This window comes from Babylonia areolata, chromosome 4, assembly GCF_041734735.1.
Source record: "Babylonia areolata isolate BAREFJ2019XMU chromosome 4, ASM4173473v1, whole genome shotgun sequence".
NCBI classification, from domain to species: Eukaryota; Metazoa; Mollusca; class Gastropoda; order Neogastropoda; family Buccinidae; genus Babylonia; species Babylonia areolata.
Window position 1 is genome coordinate 36,982,094 of NC_134879.1, and position 19,952 is coordinate 37,002,045.

The 19,952-nt window shown below is 42.4% G+C and overlaps 1 protein-coding gene across 3 annotated transcripts in view; it reads left to right on the plus strand.

Annotated features, from left to right (window-relative positions):
• LOC143281134 (xanthine dehydrogenase/oxidase-like) overlaps positions 1 to 19,952 on the plus strand; it is a 38,816-nt gene that overhangs the window by 10,556 nt on the left and 8,308 nt on the right. The window contains exons 1-13 of one of the 3 annotated variants that reach the window (XM_076586128.1): positions 1,591 to 1,690; positions 2,383 to 2,469; positions 7,674 to 7,731; positions 9,263 to 9,359; positions 10,151 to 10,259; positions 10,405 to 10,531; positions 11,479 to 11,540; positions 12,328 to 12,528; positions 13,268 to 13,354; positions 16,186 to 16,330; positions 17,231 to 17,398; positions 17,909 to 17,985; positions 19,535 to 19,628. In XM_076586128.1, coding sequence (XP_076442243.1) covers positions 2,425 to 2,469; positions 7,674 to 7,731; positions 9,263 to 9,359; positions 10,151 to 10,259; positions 10,405 to 10,531; positions 11,479 to 11,540; positions 12,328 to 12,528; positions 13,268 to 13,354; positions 16,186 to 16,330; positions 17,231 to 17,398; positions 17,909 to 17,985; positions 19,535 to 19,628 — 1,270 coding nt within the window. In that variant the 5' untranslated portion in view covers positions 1,591 to 1,690; positions 2,383 to 2,424. Of the gene's footprint in view, positions 1 to 1,590; positions 1,691 to 2,382; positions 2,470 to 7,673; positions 7,732 to 9,255; positions 9,360 to 10,150; positions 10,260 to 10,404; positions 10,532 to 11,478; positions 11,541 to 12,327; positions 12,529 to 13,267; positions 13,355 to 16,185; positions 16,331 to 17,230; positions 17,399 to 17,908; positions 17,986 to 19,534; positions 19,629 to 19,952 lie in introns of those variants that run through there. The other 2 variants (XM_076586126.1, XM_076586129.1) reach the window with 2 other exon arrangements.

The following is a 19,952-nucleotide window of genomic DNA, read 5'->3' on the forward strand; positions in this document are numbered from 1 at the left end:
TGCCCAAATTACAACAATATAAGACAGAACACAATTGCTACTCTCCCTGTAAATAGTACAGACGTAAATACTTTATTACGAGGTGACCCAGTTATTAGTTCCCTTGAGAATGAACACATAGTCTTGACTGTGCAATACTTTATTGGGCAATCAAAAAGATTCAAGACTTAAAAGATACACAATGAAATATCCTCTGCAGTAATATAGAAAATTCATTTTGATGAATGGCCCCGGTTTCACTCTGTAATCTCTCTCTTTCTCTCTCTCTCCCCCTCCCTCCCTTCCCCCATTACATTACTCCTTAGGTGATGTTCACTTTCCAGTATATTATTAGTATTGTTGTTACTATGTTAGTATTATCATTAATAATATTATTGTTGTTGTTGTTGTTGTTGTTGTTGTTGTTGTTGTTTTTCTTGTTTAGTTTAGTTTTGTCTTGCACTTCAACTTTCTTTCCATTATCAAATAATGTGTGTATTTTCGCCGTTGCGTTTGTGTATTGCTTGTTACGTATGAACGAGCACGATATAAGCTCAGGCTTGTTGTTGCTCAAGTTTTCTTATTTGAACGCTGTTTTTCACCTAGTTTCTTGATATTAAAAATGTTTAAACCAACAGAAGCTGAAGATCAAAATAATATACACGTTAAAGATCCTGTAATCCATGTCCAGCGTTAGGTGGAATATGGAAACAAGAACATACCCAGCATTCACCTCCTGAAAACGGAGTATGGCTGCCTACATGGCAGGGCCCCCCCAAAAAACAACAACAAAACGGTCAAACAAGTAAAAACCCACTTGTGTACACACGAGTGAACGTGGGAGTTGCAGCCCACGAACGAAGAAGAAAAAGAAGAAGAACAACAAAACGAAACCCTCACGAAACCGAGACACACGCGCCGAAAAACATATCCTCTCGGGCGCAAACTGACAGGTCATTACAATCTCATCTCATCGTCTTTGGTCTTCTGAGTTCCAGGCCTTTTTTTTGTTTTTGTTTATTTTCATTCATCAACATCTTTCTGCTGTGGTCGTTATACAGGGTTACCTACAAATAGACAGGAAAAGAGAAGTGAAAAGTGTTATGGAAACACGCAACAGACAATGTTGGCAATGACATGATATTGTAAAGCGCATTGAGCTCCAAGAATATATAATATATACAATCTTTTTTTATTTTATTTTATTTTTTATATGTAGATGTGTGTGTCCAATCACAGATAATTCTGAGTAACGAGTACAAAAGTAAGCTGTTACTGAATGAATGCAGGAATTTTTGGAATGGATGGACGAGAGAAGAGGAATAAAGACTGCTATGAACTGGGAAAAAAAAGAAAAAAAAAAGAAGAAATAAAGATAAGAGCAAGTCAGATCAGTCTAAATCAATCCTCGTTGTATTAAAAAAAAAAAGAAAAAAAAAGAAAGAAAGAAAATAAAATCAGAACAGGTGCAGGGAAGGAGGGTGAAGGGTGAAGGTCAGCTTGTAGTTGGCGATAGGACAGTTCTGCTGATTAGTTGAGATGTCAAACGGCATTTCTCCACTGTTTGTGTTTGTGTATTTCTCCACTGTTTGTGTAGGGGGTGGTGGTGTTTGGGGAGAGAGTGACGGGGCTCTTCTTGTGCTTTTTTTCTCAATCAAATCCTTGCCTGCCTTGCGTTGTTTCTGTCTGCACGCCTCTGTCACTGTCAAAGGTATGTAAACACTCACACAAACACTACCCCATTCTCCTTCCTCCAGTGTGTGTGTGTGTGTGTGTGTGTGTGTGTGCACGCGCGCGCGCATGTGTGCGTGTGTGTCGGTGTGTGTGTGTGTGCGCGCGCGCATGTGACCTTTCCGGGCCATTTCTTCACATCACTGATCCCGCTACTCAAAATCAGATCCAGTGTTAGGTCAGTGCTTAAATGTCCCATAACCTTGTACGGCCATCATGGTAGTACTAAGGGTCAGCATATTATGGTCTGGTCTGATCTGGCCTGGCTGGCCTAATTCGGTCTTGTCTGATATGGTCAGTCTTGATCTGGTGTTGTTTCCTCAGATACACACACAGTACCTTACCACATGATAGAAACCCACTTCCCCCCCTCCCCCATTCCACTGTTGTTCTGATCAAGGTGTAACTCACGAGATCAGATCTCTGCCCACTGGTTGAGATAAAGGATTTATCAGACGAGAAATCCCATTGTGTGTGTGTGTGTGTGTGTGTGTTGTGGAGTCGGTGGGGAGGATTATTGTGGGGGGGAATGGAGAGTCACTTTTCTTGTGCTTTTTATTTTATTTTATCTTTAACATTATTTATTGTCTGTTCATGTGCCTATCTGCCCTACTTTTTTGCTTGTTTATCTGTCATTGTCATGTGTGTAGAAACACTCACTCTTTCTCTCAGATTTGGTATTTCTGGTGTGAGGCACAACCTGCACGCTGCAAAATGGCTGGCCACAACGACCTGGTGTTTTCTGTCAATGGCAAACAGGTGAACCCAGAGCAATGCTGCTCTGTCTGTCTGTCTACGTCTGTTTGTTTGTCTGTCTATGCATGTCCACATGTCTTTTGATTAAGGTTACCAATGTCCTCTTGTAAAAATCACTATAATATATATATCTCTACATGTGTGTGTGTGTGTGTGTGTGTGTGTGTGTGTGTGTGTGTGTGTGTGCATGCTTGCATGTGTGTGTGTGTGTGTGTGTGTGTGTGTGTGTGTGTGTGTGTGTGTGTGTGTGTGTGTTTGACTGGAGTCCGACTGAATGACTATTGATTTTATTAGCCTTGGGTTGTCTCTGTCTTTCCGAAATTTTTTTTTTTAATAGTGTTGACCTTTTCCACGAGACGATAAACCTAAAAAGGGTTCAAAGGTTCCTATAGTCTTTATGGCCATCAGGGCAGTGAATTTATGTCCACTGTGCCCAAAGCACGGCCGTAAAGGAAAGCGGGGCCCAATCCTCTCATTTTGTCGTTTTGACCTGTCCCAGTTGAAGCCAGGTACCCATTCACACCTGGGAGGAGTGAGGAAAATGTGAGTTAAGGGCCTTGTTCAAGGACACAATACCATGCTGAACCAAAGCCTAGAACCCTGATCATTTCTGAAAACTGCTACAGAAATTCAACGCTTAATTAACCGATTTTGCCATTGCTCCTTATCTAAATTACCATTGTCTCCACCGTCACAGCGCAATAAAGGGAGTATAAGTTCTCGTCACACGTGTACTTTTACCATGTTTCTATTGTCCCGTCTCTCTCTCTCTCTGTGTCTGTCTGTCTGTCTCTGTCTCTCTGTACAATGATAAAGCTGTGTTTCCCACTTCGATTAATGTATGTGCATAAGTGTGTGTGTGTATGTATGTGTGTGTGTTCGTTCTTCAGTTTAGCGTCTTTTCACTATCAGTGACATTAGACGATTAAAAAAAAAGAAAAAAGAAAAGAGAAAAAAAAGGGAGGGGGGAAGAGGGGGTGGGGAAGGAAGAGGAAAACAGAAAAAGTAGAAAACTACCAAAAAATGCATAACTAACATGCAATTACATTTAACAGTAATAATTTAATAATGATAACACTAATTAGAAACCATTAACGCAATTCTGAAATACATTAAAGGAATGTAGAAATAGGGCTATGAACTAATGCCTGTGCAAGTTCGACCATAAGAACCTCATCAGAAATAACTTTCCAAAAATCATCTGCAGAATAGTTATTTTCTTTGAAATACTTGGGCAAGAAGGCACGTAACTGCTGACAGTGAAACAAACAATGATGCAAGCTGAACTGCTTACCATAGATGCATGTTATATTTTCGTTATACTTTGTCTTCAGCGCATCAAGTTTTATACGGAAGAAAGTAGAGGTTATTAATCTTGTATAGCAAGCTGATGGATTCGGTATCTTTTTTAAAATAATATTCTCGGGGAATAATGTCCCTTTATGTTTTGAAAACTGTTCCTTCCATCGGTTATGAAATCGGCCCCATGCTGATTTTTCTAACAAAGTGTATGCCTCTTTTACGGAAAGACGAACATGTATTTTTGTAGATTTTTCTGAATCTTGTGCTCCTCTTTTAGCTGCTTTATCGGCAGTTTCATTGCCATGAATGCCGACATGAGAAGGCACCCAACAAAAACTGACCTCAATCCCTTTAATCCTCAAACAATGTACCAAATGATTTGCCCCAATAACTAAGTCACTGGTCTCTGAGCTGTGTATGGGCTGAGAGTCACAGAATCAGCCCCTGTCCGAGCCTTGGACCAGACCACCCTCCTGACAGACAAGAAAGACATCCTTGCCCGCTGGGCAGAGCACTTCAACACTCTCCTCAACAGGGACTCGTCCGTATCTGACGAGGTAATTGCAGCCCTCCCACAGCTACCAGTCAATGACTCGCTAGCTGCCCCTCCCACCAAGGCCAAGACCCTGAAGCTGACAACGTCAGGAAAAGCAGCAGGAGCGGATGGAATCCAGGCTAACATTTACAAGTATGGAGGCGAGTTGCTGACAGACAAGCTGACAGCCCTGTTCCAGTCTATCTGGGAGAGATGTTTGGACATATAAACGGAAAGTACGTTAAGAACTAGCTTTTGCTAAATTTTACTGTAGATGCACACGAGGATGCACAAGCTTGCAATAGATTTTGAAACAGGAGACTCACATGGATTATACTGTAATTCTCTAAGTATATAAATAGCAGTACTTATCTTCTTGCCCTCGTTCCCAGTTTCATATACTGGTGGAAAATAATAATTTGGAAGTTTGGGAAGCTTACATGGACTGATATTAAGTGACTGTAAAATTAAAACGTCACACTTACTTGATGCTAGAAAATGTTTCAGACAGGCCAGGTTAGATAGAATAGATCTGCAGTTCCACCGAGTAGCCTAATTTGTAATCGCGTTTGCTTTTTCATTACTAACGATCTTTCCTATCAAACAGGAATATAATGTTATTCATACTATATGAATAAATCAATGACCGTAGTTTATAAGCTATTGCTTTTCTACTAGATGAATGACCAGCGAGGAAAAAAACAACAACATATGATTTTAAAGTTTGACACTAAGATTAAAATGTTTTGGGGGGTGGGTGGGTGAGTGGAGGCGTAACAAAACCTTAAATCTTAAGACTTAATAGGGGTTGGTGTTTACAAGTATGAAATTACACAAGATAAAATAGTATTCAAGATGAATAACAGTATGGAATATTCACAACTAGAAACAGCCAGATCTTGAATTTGCTGAAATTGCGGATAAATCTAAAAGTCACTGTCAGATTTCTGAACAGATAATAATATATAATAATGGTATTTATATAGCGCTGGATCTTGTGCAGAGACAAATCAAAGCGCTTTCGCACCAGTCATTCACACGCATGCATAACTCTAAAACTGTAGAAACTAAAGACAAGGAAGGGCAGGCAAGGGAAGCTATTTTGGGAAGAGGTGGGTTTTAAGGCCAGACTTGAAAGAGCTGAGTGTGGAGACTTGACGAAGCGAAAGAGGAAGTTCATTCCAATCGCAAGGTCCAGAAACAGAGAAAGAACAGTCATTCAAAACATTTTTTGGGTTCAGCCATGCACGCTCCTCGGTGAAATGGGGATATACAGCGCAGGCAGGGAATCTCCATGGACGATGGTTGACAGGTGGATGACGTCTGCCGGGTCTCTTTGGCTTTTCCCAGAAAAGCTGACTGACTTGCCTGCCCACGTTCCCTGCAAGAACACTTGCTCCTCTGACAGTCGGATGAATGCCGTCTTTGAGTGACCTGGTGTTTAGGTTATTGTGGTCAACAAAGGACACGTTTTTGCAGTTGAATAGTTCTGTGGAGGTAAGTACATTAAATAGATTTCTTTTCAGTTCCATTTCGGGGTTTCTAACTGGTGTGATCTTGCTGATAATTATCTTTGTTTTTAGATGTTCAGCAGAGAATCTTTGAATGGATTTTACTAATGATTTGCTGCTGTTTCTTGGTTCAGATGTTATGATATCGTTCAGCCCGCAATGGACCACAACAGCGTCCACAGATTTCTCTGTCTTTGAGGTTTCTTTTAGTTTCGGTTCCAGGTCGTCGATTGTATGGGTTTGCGTTGGATTGCACGAAAGCCGTAAGAACGGCCAAGCCTCTTTGCGTTTACCCCTCTCATAACCGAGTCATGTAGAAATACAACTTCAAGAATATCTTGATATATTTCCTCATCTTCTTCATGGACCTTTTTGAATCTATTTTTCGAAGAGTGCAGTTTGACGTCTTGATTAAAAGTGACGTCATTGTTTTGTTCCTTTTTTCTTTCTTTTTCTTTTGCGTTATATTTTTGAGCTATTCCTTTGTATCTTGTTTGAAGCGTACTTGCAGCTTGTGTAGGAGTCTTGACTGTAGTGACAGGAGCAGGTTTGGTGGGTTTAACAATATCAGCATAGGTCTTCGTGTGTTGTTTGAAATGGAAGTGCTGTCTGTGTGGAACTGTCAGCAGTGTCATTTTTTGTACTGTGAACTTTTTCGGGTGCAAATTATTTCCTTTTGGTCACTGGCCGCTTTTTCTAAAGCAGTGATCCTTCTACATAAACATTCGATAGTGTCAGTGAGATGGTGCAAATCACTTCCTGTTTTGCTGGCCTCAGATCTATTTTCATTGTCAGCTACGTTGACGTTAGGTATAGGTATAGGTATAGAATAGGGACGAAGTAGGCCTCACGGCCTTTTTGATGTCCCTTCTTTTTCGACAACATTGAGTAGTGTCTGCATTGCATGCGGTAATTTTCCTACGAGTAATTTAATCATCATATTCATACTTTTTTATCTTTACATTTATATCAGCGTCCAGAAGATTCTTCAATTGGTTAAGAGTTGGTGCTGTTTTGGTTAGTTCTGTTAGTGGGTTCCACCATTTTATAACGCGGTTAGTAAAAGTGTATGTTTTGGCATTTAATCGAGTATGTTTTGGGTATATATCTTTGCTAGAGCTTCGTGTTTTTTCAACAGTGTTAAATTCAAAGAAATCTTCCACTCTTAGATCATCTAAATTGTATATGATTTTGTATACTTGGATCATATCTCCACTATATCGTCTATATTTCAGTGATGGAAGGTCCAGTTGCCTCAGCCTTTCTCCATAATCCATGTCTTTTAGTTCACTTAATAATTTTGTAGCTCTTCTTTGCACCCTTTCTATTGATGCTAGCAATCCTTTCCGGTTTGGGTATCCCCATATAGTGTTACCATATTCCAAGAGTGGTCTTACCAAGGCTTTATATAGACAAAGGAAATTTTCTTTATCAAGGTAAGTAAAGGTCCTTTTAATAATTCCAAGCATACTATTTGCTTTATTGATTGCCGTATGAACATGTTTCTCAAAAGTAAATTTTGAGTCAAAGATAACTCCGACGTTGACATGTAATTTTGTGTTGCCCGCTTGGGCAGAAACTTCTGCAGCAGTTCTATTCAAGGCAGATGGTTTTGAACTTTCTTTTGTAGGTTTGCTTTTCTCTTTTGGTGCCGGAATGCCCAGTCGGCCTCCCAAGCTCCTTGTTCTCGTCATGCTTTTAGAGGTGCTACGACTTCAGCAGCTCTGAATTTCAGCTGTTGACTGTTTCCGCCATCTTGAATCGTCGTCCGTGTGTGTGTGTGTGTGTGTGTGTGTGTGTGTATGTGTGTGAGTTAACTGTTAATGATTCAAGTACCGATTTTCCTTTATCATTTTCAGATGACTGTGTCCAATCCTGATCCTGAGACGACATTGCTTCAGTTCCTCCGGTTAAACTGTATCCTTTAAAAAACGTTGTGTGTGTGTGTGTGTGTGTGTGTGTGTGTGTGTGTTTGCTGTGATATCCAAAGTTGCCATCATCACAGAAAATGTCATCCCAACCTCGCTTAACGAAGGCCAGCTTCGAATTTGCAGAACGCAACACATCAAAACAGAACAGCACAACGTTACGTATTCAATACAACAACAACAATAACAACAATAATAATCGTCATAATGATAATGATAATCGTCTTTCTTCTTCTTCTTCTTCTCCCTCTTCATGTGAATACAATGCGTTTCATATTTTGTATTGGTCACATGCAAAATGTTAATTTTCAGGTACTCTGACGTTTTCCTGTACGAGACATGTCATGCATTGTCTTATCCGTCACTGTCACTGTCACTGGTCCCGAAACCTGGTTTGGTCGTGGGGACGCTGCACTGCCGAACGCATCACCAGCATTCTCCAGAAAGCGATCGTGGGATAGCTTCGGCAAAGCTCCTCTCTGTCCACTCAGTGATGTTGTCTGCCCACTTCCTTCGCAGTCTGCCTCGTCTCCTTTTCCCCTTGCACTGTTCCCTGAAGGATGGTCTTGGAGAGCCTGTCGGATCTTGTCACGTGGCCACACCATCTCATTTTCGTTCATTCACAGTGGTCAGTAGGTGTCCATACCGACCAAAGCGCTGCCTGATGGTTTTTTTTAATTTTATTTATTTATTATTATATATATATTTTTTTTTACTTCGTCATTTGTGATGTAGTCTTTGTGGGAGATGCCAAGGACTCTCCAGAAGTACCTTATATCCACTGCTTGGATCCTTCGCTGAAGCTTTGCCAAAAGAGCCCAGGATTCGCATGCATACAAGAAAACAGAGAATCAGTGCATGCAGGAGCTTCACTTTTGTTCCGAGGCTGATGTTCTTGTCTCTCCATAATGATGGTCTTCAGTCTTGCCAGTGCTGTTGCAGTCTGCGCAGCTCTTGCCAGTGTTTTGGTCTTGGAGCCTTCTTCACTGATGATGGCACAAAGGTTTTTAAACTGCTTCACTGTTTCCAGCTGTTGACTGCTGACATTGATCTGGGACTTGATATGCTGTTTGTCATGAGTTCTGACTTACCTTGTTTAATAAAAACAGAGATTTCTGAGTTCGATCGCAGTCGAATCTGGTGGGTTTGAGGGGTAGATTTTTTCGATCTCTCAGGTCAACGTATGTGCAGACCCACAAGTGCCTGAACCCCTTCGTGTGGAAACACACGGAGAAGATCAAATACGCCCGTAAAAAATCTTATAAACCATGTCAGCCTCCGGTGGGTTGCAGGGACAAGAATATACCCAGCATGCACCATCATCAAATACACACATCCTCAACTCCAGTGTCCCTATAGAAGTATCCATATCATCATCATCAGATATGCACATCCTCAATTCCAGTGTCCCAATAGAAGTATCCCTATCATCATCAGATATACAAATACTCAACTCCAGTGTCTTTATAGAAGTATCCATATTACCATCATTTACACACATCCTAAACTCCAGTGTCCAGTACAGCTGACAGGAACCAAGCTGGGATGTGGGGAAGGTGGGTGTGGCGCCTGTACCGTCATGGTTTCTTTCTGCTCTGCGGACTCTGACACTGCTCGGTAACAGTCTGTCCATTGTACCACAAAACATGATTCTCTCTGTCTCTGTCTCTCTTTCTGTCAAACGCAAGTGTACGTTGATGTGTTAGACTGATGTGTGTGTGTGTGTAGTGTGTTGTGTGTGTGTGGCAGACACTGCAGTGCAATACTGTTCTGCCTGTTCATGTGTGTGTGTGTGTGTGTGTGTGTGTGTGCAGACACTGCAGTGCAATGCCGTCATCCTGCCCCTATGTTCACTGTGTGTGTGTATGTGTTAGTGTTTTTTTTTTTTTTGGGTGTGTGTGTGTGTGTGTGTGTGTGTGTGACATGCAGTGCCATGCTTGTCTCCTGCCCCTTGTTCGCTGTGTGTGGTGTGTTTTTTGTGTGTGGGTGTGTGTGTGTGTGTAGACACTGCAGTGCCAGTGCTTGTCTCCTGCCCCTGTGTTCGCTGTGTGTGTGTGTGTGTGTGTGTGTGTGTGTGTGTATACACTGCAGTGCCAATGCCTGTCTCCTGGCCCTGTGTTCACTGTGTGTGTGTGTGTGTGTGTGTGTGTGTGTGTGTGTGTGCATACACTGCAGTGCCAATGCCTGTCTCCTGGCCCTGTGTTCACTGTGTGTGTGTGTGTGTGTGTGTGTGTGTGTGTGTGTGTGTGTGCATACACTGCAGTGCCAATGCCTGTCTCCTGGCCCTGTGTTCACTGTGTGTGTGTGTGTGTGTGTGTGTGTACAGACACTGCAGTGCCAATGCCTGTCTCCTGCCCCTGTGTTCACTGTGTGTGTGTGTGTGTGTGTGTGTGTGTGTGTGTGTACAGACACTACAGTGCCAATGCCTGTCTCCTGCCCCTGTGTTCACTGCACGGAATGGCTGTCACCACTGTGGAGGGCATCGGTAGCCATCGTACCCGTCTCCATCCGCTACAGGTGAGAGACAAGATAAGACAAGATAGTGTCAGTATAAAAGTCAGTATAAAACAATAACCAAGCTGTAAAATGCACAATCAAATTTCAAGCTAGTGTGAAGATGAAGATTTTTTTTTTCCCATTCTTAATTGTCCCCTCCACACAGGAGCAAATTGCAGCCCATCATGGCACACAGTGCGGCTTCTGTACACCAGGATTCGTCATGTCCATGTACACCTTGCTCCGTAACAGCCCTACTCCTACTGTTCAACAACTGGAGTCGGCGTTTGAAGGTGAGACTTCTCGTTCTGCGTGTGTGCGTGCGCGCGCGCGCTCGTGTGTGTGTGTGTGTGTGGTGTGTGTGTGTGTGTGTGTAGGGGGTGGGGTGGGGGGGGAAGCGTGTGTGTGTGTGTGTGTGTGTGTGTGTAACGCACGTTCGTCGTATCAATTTGTCAACTGCTGTCAAGTATCATTACTTGCTAATCACCAGTATCATCCTCACATAATCAGCAACAGCAGTGATAGTTGCTATTTGTATAACCGGTTTTTTTAACTGCGCGATAAAGGCAGCCATGCTCCGTTTTCTGGGAATTCGTGCTGGATATGTTCTTATCTTCTGCGTGCGTATACACACGAAGAGGGCTCAGGCACTAGCAGGTCTGCACACACGTTGTTGACGTGGGAGATCGGGAAAAAATGTTCACCCTTCAGCTATCAGGAGTGCCGAAATCGGGGATCGAACCCACAAAACTCGGGTGAGAACCGAGCGCTCTAATCAATCGGCCACCGAATGTCTTGATGTGTCAAGAAAATAACGCCACGCCAGTTGTATGATCAGTGTTTCTCCACTGCAATAGGAAGTCATTTGGAGCTTATTCTTTTGTGAAGGACTATGACTCGGAAATTAGAAGGCAAGACAAGATAAGACAAGACAAAACAAGACAAGCCACGACAAGACAAGACAAGACAAGCCAAGCCACGACAAGACAAGACGAGACATAGAATTGCAGTGACTACCAGTGTTGCAGTCTCGGGGGCAAGTTGGTTTTTGGGAACCATCCCATCTGTCCTTAAACCCTCTTGGCCGAGAGAGTGTGGATGTAACTTGGGCAAGACACTCTCCACTACAATCAAATTCTTGCCCAGATAGTCAGGACAGCAGATGCCTCCTCTGCTGTTCTGATGGCCATAGACTGACACGACTGACTGTCATACATACATGTCATGTCACGGCGTGCAGGCAACCTGTGTCGATGTACTGGATACAGACCTATCCTGGATGCTTACCGGCCTTTCACACAGGTAAATGGTGTGTGCGTGTGTGTGTGTGTGTGTGTGTGTGTGTGTGTGTGTGTGTGTTTGCGTGCGTGCGTGCGTGCGTGCACGAATGTGTGTGTGATGTTTCCAAGTTACTGTCAGTTCACTCATGATCGTGGCCGGCAAAACCTGCTTCTTTGCAAGTCAGGACAACAGTTGCCTCATCTGCTGGTCTGGTGCTTAGCTAGTGCTGGGATATTAGTAATAATTACAATGGACATGTATATGTTATATTTTTCATTTTCAGAAATATTGCTTAAAGCGCTTTGCATTTTGTTCGTTCACAATGGTACTCTCAAAAGTAATAATGAAACAAACAACCAGAAACAAACAAACAAACCTAGGAAGAATACGAAGAGGAAGACGACGAAGAAGAAGATAATGATTACTACTACTACTACGACGACGACTACTACTGCTGCTGCTGCTGCTGATGATGATGAAGATTATGACGATGATGACAGTGATAGTAATAATATAACGTGAATGCATATAGCAACTTTAGATATAGGGAATTTGCTATATCTTGACATTCTTTTAAAATCTGAGCTTTTCATTCTCTCGATGTTCATAATCGGTGTTGTAATGATTGTCTGTTTGTTTACATTCCCCATCGTGAGGGGCCCAGGCCTAAAATGGATGAACCGTCTGTGTCTGAATCTGTCTGGAGATGTTGAGTCTGTCTTGTGCTTACCTTCATTTTCAGCCTAATTATAAATTGGAATTCATTAACTATACATCGTAAAATTATATTCACTTTTTCCTTTTGAAGGGGGGAGTATGTGCTTTAGGAGACCAGTGCTGCAAAAATATCCCCAAGAACAAAAACACCAACCAGAATGGAGACACCCTGGTGAATGGTGTCCCAAACGAGCATCCCGTTTCCAGAGGAATCCAGAATGAGGATGTCAGTTTTGGCAATATCCAGAATCGGAATTCTACCTTGAATGGCGTGGCCGAGCAGGATGGGGAGGTGATTGACTGAAGTACTCTCTCTCTCTCTCTCTCTCTAAAATGTATGTTATGTTTTGATATAGCTGTATACTACTGCTGGTTTTTTAATTTTATTTCATATACATATATATATATATATATATCTATAGATAGATAGATAGATATACAAATATATATATATATATATATATATATATATATATATGAGAGAATGAAAAAAAAATAGAGAGAGAGAGAGAGAGAGAGAGAGAGAGCTATATCAAGAGCTATATAAAAACATAAATTGCCAGTCATGTTTCTCAGAAAAAAAAAAGATTCTCTCTCTCTCTCTCTCTCTGTCTCTGTCTCTGTCTCTCTCTCTCTGTGCGTGTGTGTGTGTGTGTGTGTGTGTGTGATATGTTTGATGCTGTGATATAATCATGCATTGTTTGCGTTTGGTTTAGTCATTTGTTTTTCAGTCATTGTATTCATTGTTTTCTTTTAATTTCAGTTCTTTTTCCATTTGATAGGAAGTAAAATGAAGCATTGTCTGCTTATTCTATTTCTCTGTAAAACAAAACAACAATTGTTTCAACTGGGTTTTTTTCTCTCGGTTTTCTCTCTGTCTCTTTCTCTGTGACTTTTTGTCTCTCTCTCTCTGTCTCTCTCTTTCATATCTGTCAGCGTTTACAACTTTAAGCGGATCTCAGAAAGCAGGACAGACAAGCTATGTGTCTTTGCTCCATGGTTGTAAGCAGTGTGCTGTGCACTGTGTTCAGATGAAGGACCATGCCGGCACGGGAAGGGAGAAAACTGGTGCTGGGATTGACGTCACCCAGGAACCAATATTCCCTCCCTTCCTCAAGGTACGTCAGATCTGAGAGTCAGCATGAACAAGTTCCGCGTTGATCTACACTTAACTGTTGGAGCGCCTAGCTCGATGTTCAGATGTCGTCAGTTGGAATGCATCACAGATTAAAGGCTAAATGCCCCACTGCTCTGTGGGCAATGAACTCATAATCACTGTGTCAATGGTTCGGCACAGAAAGGTGTGGCCCTATCTTTTTCTGCCGCTTTAAACCTTCCCTGACCAAAGTCAGGGACCCATTCACACCTGGCTGGAGTGAGGAAAATCGGAGTAAAGTGTCTATCACAAGGACACACCACGATGCTTGAAGGGGGCCTGAAACTCTGACCACTGGTAAACATTGGATCAGAAGTCCATCACCTGACCGCTTCTGCCACGGTGCCCCCTCTCATATCACAGACACCCAACATAAAGTTTAGATTTTCGCTGCCCGTCTCAACGTGGTGTCAGTGTATGTATAGTAGTCAGCCGTGTCCAACTAAGACCATCAGGGTAACAGAGAAAGCAACTGCTGTCCCGACTATCTGGGAAGGAATTTGATTTTAGTGAAGACTGTCTTGCCCACGTTACATTCCCACTCTCTCGATCAAGAGGGTTTTAGAACAGTCGGCGTCGGGATAGTTCCCAAAGGCCAAGGCTGCAGCACTAAGAGCCAGTGCAATCTTGCCTCCGAGTTTGAGAGCCATAGTCCTTCAGTCAGGGCACTGAAACCTGTATAAAACTAACTGGCCTTTGGTTGATCAGAGTATGTTTGGGAAGACTAGCACTATGAAATGGGTTTGATAATGTGGACATTTGAAAAGTTGGAGAGCGATAAAGAACGAAAACTACTTTATGGTTCATTGTTTAAGAAATAGAGACAAAAAGAGCGAGAAAGAGAGGGTATGAGGGGGAGAGTGAGAAATGGAACGGGTAGAAGAGAGGGAGAGAGAGAGAGAGAAGGGGAGAGATAGATAGATAGAGACAGACAGGCAAGCAGACAGACAGAGAGAATGAAAGGATACAAATGGCTTACCATTCTAGCTGTCACGACATTAGATATGCCCACGCCCCGAATGTCAACTCACAGAACACAATCTTGTCCCAAATGTCACAACAGAAAATACATTCACGTCCCAAATGTCACAATAACATACGGCCACATCCCATATGTTACCGGAGATTAGAAAAGGGTGGGGGTAAATCACCCTCTCCTTCCCCACCTGAAGGAAACTGGTCGGTTCTGACGGTTCAGCTGCAGTAAAGCGAAAGTTAAGTTATGCCTGGAATTTCCCACGTGTAGTAAGATTCGCTGTATACAATGAAAACCGATTCATTTTTGCTTGGTTTTTAGCACGTTTGCATCTGCTTGAATGTAGATAATATAAAAAGAAAATAAAGCAGCTCCCCCCACAAACAACTCCCCCCCCCCCACCCCCCACCCCCAGCGCAATGTTGCATATGAGAGGGACAGTTGTAAATTATTGAACTGCGTTTTCGTAACGCTACTTTTTCTTCACACTTTCTGGTTTACATCACCATTTCTTCAACAACAAATATATATATATATATATATATATATATATCAAAACATAAAACACATATTCAGCTCTGTCTCTCTTCTAACATCTGTCTATACATACATACATACATACATACATACATACATGAATACATACATACATAATTTCATATAGATCTATCAGTATGTAAATCTAAATCTATCTATATGTACATAATCATATATATAATTCATATATATATATGAACGCTTCATGTTGCCCGAGCAGACCGTTGTATTGTGCTCTTTCTCTCTCTCTAAGTCTCTGTCTCTCTCTCTCGGGAGTTTTACATGGCTGTTAAAAGCATCTACGATTCTGTACTTGTATGTGTTCGTGACAAAGGTATTTATTCAGACTTTTTTCAGTGTCCAAGAGGGGTTAAACAAGGTTGTATGCTAAGCTCACAGCTATTTTCCTTTTTCATCGGTGAATTGGCAGTGGAGTTATCAAAGAAGGGGAGACATGGAATACAAATGATACCTGGCGCAACAGATTTGCTCTTAATGCTATTTGCTGATGATGTTGTTCTCTTGTCTGACACACCCATAGGGTTACAAAATCAATTAAATGCCCTTAAGCAAGAAACAGACAGACTACAACAAACAGTGAATCTCGATAAGACCAATATTATAGTTTTCTGCAATGGAGGTCATCTTTCGACTCGTGAAAAATGGTGCTGTGGTGATAGGGAAATAAAAGTAACCAATACATATAAATATTTAGGAATGTTATTCACAACAAAAACTGAGTTTGACATCTGCGTGGGATGAAGCAAACAGAAAAGGGAAAAAAGGTGTAATCCAAATTATAAAATCACTCAGGAGACTGCGTTCGACTGACGCTTTCCCTTAGTTTGGGCGGGGCAAAGGCAGCTCATGAATAATGAATGCGTCTCGCGGCGCAGGCTGCCTGGCTTCAGCAATTTCTGCAAGTGGTTTATCTCTCTTTTCTAATCTCCGATGTCACTCATGAAATACGCCCACGTCAAAAATGTCACCACACAAGATGCGCCCACAGTATAGATATCAGCGCATAAAATACACCCACGTCCCAAACATCAGCACATAGAATAAGCACGCGCCCAAATGTCGCCACATAAAATACACCCACGTCCCAAACGTCAGCAGATAGAATAAGCACGCGCCCAAATGTCGTCACATAAAATACACCCACGTCCCAAACGTCAGCACATAGAATAAGCACGCGCCCAAATGTCGCCACATAAAATACGCATACGTCCCAAAGGTCAGCACATAAAATACGCACACGTCTTCATCCAATCTTGCAGCTGCAAAGGGAGGATTTGAACTCCCAGTCCTTGGTGTTCACGGGTCCACGTGTCACGTGGTACAGACCTGTGTCGCTGGCCGAACTTCTGGACATCAAAAGAGCCCATCCTCACTGCAAAATTGTCGCCGGAAACACGGAGATAGGTACACTGCATGTACATGTTTTACTTTTAGGGCGTGTATGTTTCACCTACTACTACTACTACTGCTGCTGCTACTAGTGCTGCTACTGCTGCTGCTGATACTGCTACTGCTGATTCTGCTTGTGCTGCTGCTGCTGCTACTGCTGCCGCCGCTGCTGGTGGTATATAGATGTATAGCATGTATGTTTTACGCCTTCTGTTAACAGCAGATATACATCGTGTGTGTCTTGTATGAACAATGGATTTATAGTATGTGTAGGTTACACCTTGTGTGAAGAGTTGGTATACAGCATGTGTTTGTTACGCCTTAACAGAAGATACGTAGCGTGTGTATGTCATGCCCTGTGTTAACAGTATATATATAGCATGTGTATGTGTTGACCATACAGCATATCTATTTATGTATAAAAATCTCTCTCTTATGTATCTCTCTATATATGTATATATGTGTGTCTGTGTGTGTGTGTCTGTGCGCTGGACCCCAGATTCGCACCGTGGCTGTGAGTTTCAGCAATCATTTTTGTCCGTTTGATAGTGTGTGTGTGTGTGTGTGTGTGTGTGTGTGTGTGTGTGAACAGAATATGTATAGCGTGTGTGTTACGATTTTTGTGGACAATAATTTTCAGTGTTTGTTCCGCTGAAGTTTGAAATGACTGCCCTGAATTGCAGACCGCATCATGTGTGACATGAAATACGTTGACGTTCTTATACAGTCTGTGTGCTTATACCTACGAAAGAAAGTATGCAATATATGTGCATACGTGAAGGGGTTAGTGATGGTATTTTGCGCCCGCGCGCGCGCGCCCGTGTGTGTGTGTGTGTGTGTGAAAGTGTGTGCGTGCTCACGCGTGTGTGTTGATTAAGTGATGTAATCGTTATTTTACCTGTGGTGACCAACCAGGTGTGGAGATGAAGGTGAAGAAGCAGCTGTACCCGGTGCTGGTGTCCGCTACCCGGGTACCCGAACTGACCACTGTCCAGCGTGTGTCCAGCGGCATCAGACTGGGCGCCTCTGTCACTCTGGCCACCCTGGAATGCTCTCTGAAGGAGGCCGTTGGGAACTTGCAGGGTGGGGGTCTAGGGGATGGGGGGCGTGGGGGGGGACTTCTTTCTTTCTGTCTGTCTGTCTACCTGCAATAATAATGAAAATAATTGGAATGATGATGATTATCATGATGATAATAGCAATGATAATGATGGTAAAAGCAATAATAATACTAGTGGTAGTGGTAGTGGTTGTTGTAGTAACAATAAGAAGAAGAAGCGGCGTGGGAGTGGGATGTTTAACAGCTCCTTGACGATGTTCATAAAACTGTTTGGTCAATGTATCAAAGAAAAAAAAAGACAGAAGAAGAAAACATGATTCATTAATCACCAAGACATTTTTCATTGATTGGAAGCCAGCTTTGAAATCATTCCTGTGTTCGTGTTACGGGGTAGCTTGTTTACAAGGTCATTTGGATGTGTTTGCTGATGGAAATTTAGTTTATAGATCAGACAGATTTTTGCTGACAGAAATCTAGTTTATATATCAGTTAGTTTGTGTGTGTGTTGTGTGTGTGTGTGTGTGTACGTACAGAGGAAAAGACACGAGTGTTCTCTGCCTTTGTGGAGATGTTACGCTGGTTTGCTGGACCCCAGATTCGAAACGTGGCTGTGAGTTTCAGCAATCATTTTTAACCGTTTGACTGTGTGTGTGTGTGTGTGTGTGTGTGTGTGAGGGGGTGTGCATGTATGTATGTATCTGTATAAATGGAGAATGAGACATATATACGAGAGAAACACACACACACACACACACACACAAACACACACACACACACACACACACACAATCTCTGTCTCTATCTGTCTCCCCTTTCTCTCTCACCTGTCTCTCCCCCTCTCCCTCTCTCTATCTCTCACTCTCCACTTTCTGTTTCCCTCAGTCTCTCTCTCTCTCTCTCTCTCTCTCTCTCGCGCAGTCTATGACGTAAAAGACGCCATGACGTAAAACTAGAAATGACGCAAGAGACAGTCATGGCTGAACGAAGAGGCAAAGAAGCCACAAACGACTATGCAAGCTGAATGCTGTTATATGGTGTCAGAAAAGAAGAGTCCATGTAAGCAATGGATCATTTGGAGACTCCTGATCATCTTCAGCTTGAAGGGAACTTGGCAGACAACTGGAAACACTTCCAGCAGCGTTTTTCTCAAGCTGACCTGTGGGCTCTTGTTATGAAACCAATCATTCCATGACTAGAAACACAGCCTAGACACAGTAACAGATTGTGAGAGACACGTTCGAAGTCCGACTGTTGATTCCGTTGTCAAGCAACTAACTGAAGGAAGGGAAGGTACTCCTGAACCAGTACGTCATTCTCTACAGCGGTCGCTTCCCATTACAGTTTTAGCATCTATCATGCAGCCAGCGGTTTAGAAAGCAAAAGCCGCAAGGTACAGTGCATGACATTTCTACATGTCATTGGCCCTGAAGCTGTTGGCATTTTCAACAACATTTGAATAGAAAGAAGGAGAGTGTCCAAGACCTCAAAACTGCAAACCTCGAGACAACTTTAATGCACTAGAATGCATTCAACAAAAATTTGAAAGGCAGGAACAGCAAGCAAAAGCTTACAATAAGACAGCAAGAAAGCAACCACAACTGGTGCTTTAACCAGGTGACACTGTCTACATGCAGAAAGAGAAAAGAAGTGAGTGGATACCAGCAACCGTGCAATCAGCAAGAGTGTTCCCAGATCGTACATTGTGAGAACACCAAACGGATCAACATACACAAGGAACAGAATAATGCTGCCACACAACAATAACAGAATGTGCTGCAATTTGTTGTTCGGATACATGTACAGTTTAATTAAATTATTGATTTCAAGTTTATATCATTACAAGTTTGAGTTTGTGTTAGGTGTGTTATAATTGCTCAACTTTGATTCCAAAGATTAATATTTATCAACACAACTAAGTGCTATAAACTTTGAAAGCACGTCTTCTTTTGTGACAAAGAGGATATAGCAGTGAACAGTCTATGACGTAAAAGACGTCATGACGTAAAACTAGAAATGACGCAGGAGCCAGTCGTCATGGCTGAATGAAGAGGCAAGGAAGCCACAAACGACTTAGCAAGCTGAATCCTGTTATACTCTCTCTCTCTCTCTCTCTCTCTGTCCACACTGATGATGACACCTGTGACCCATTCACTGTTCAGACCCTGGGTGGTAACATCATGACAGCCAGTCCCATCTCGGATCTGAACCCTCTACTCCTTGCCTGTGGGGCCCACCTGGAGTTTGTTTCCACAGGTGTGTGTGTGTGTGTGTGTGTGTGTTTGTGTGTGTGTGTGTGTGTGTGAATGTATATTTTTTGTGCATGCGAATACACGTGTGTGTGTGTGTGTGTGTGTGTTTGTGTGTGTGTGTGTGTTGCATGCGTGTGCATGTATACATTCATGGTTGCGTGCATGTGTTTTTGAATGGCAGATTGGTATAGTGGCGGACAGACACACACAATGTTGCTCCACTGTTGTTTCTTTGTTTTTATTCTTGGGTGACTGTGTTTCCGCACACTTTGCACTGTGGTGCTACTTCAGTTGTTGTTTTTCTTTTTTTATGTCAGTGAGTTTTAAC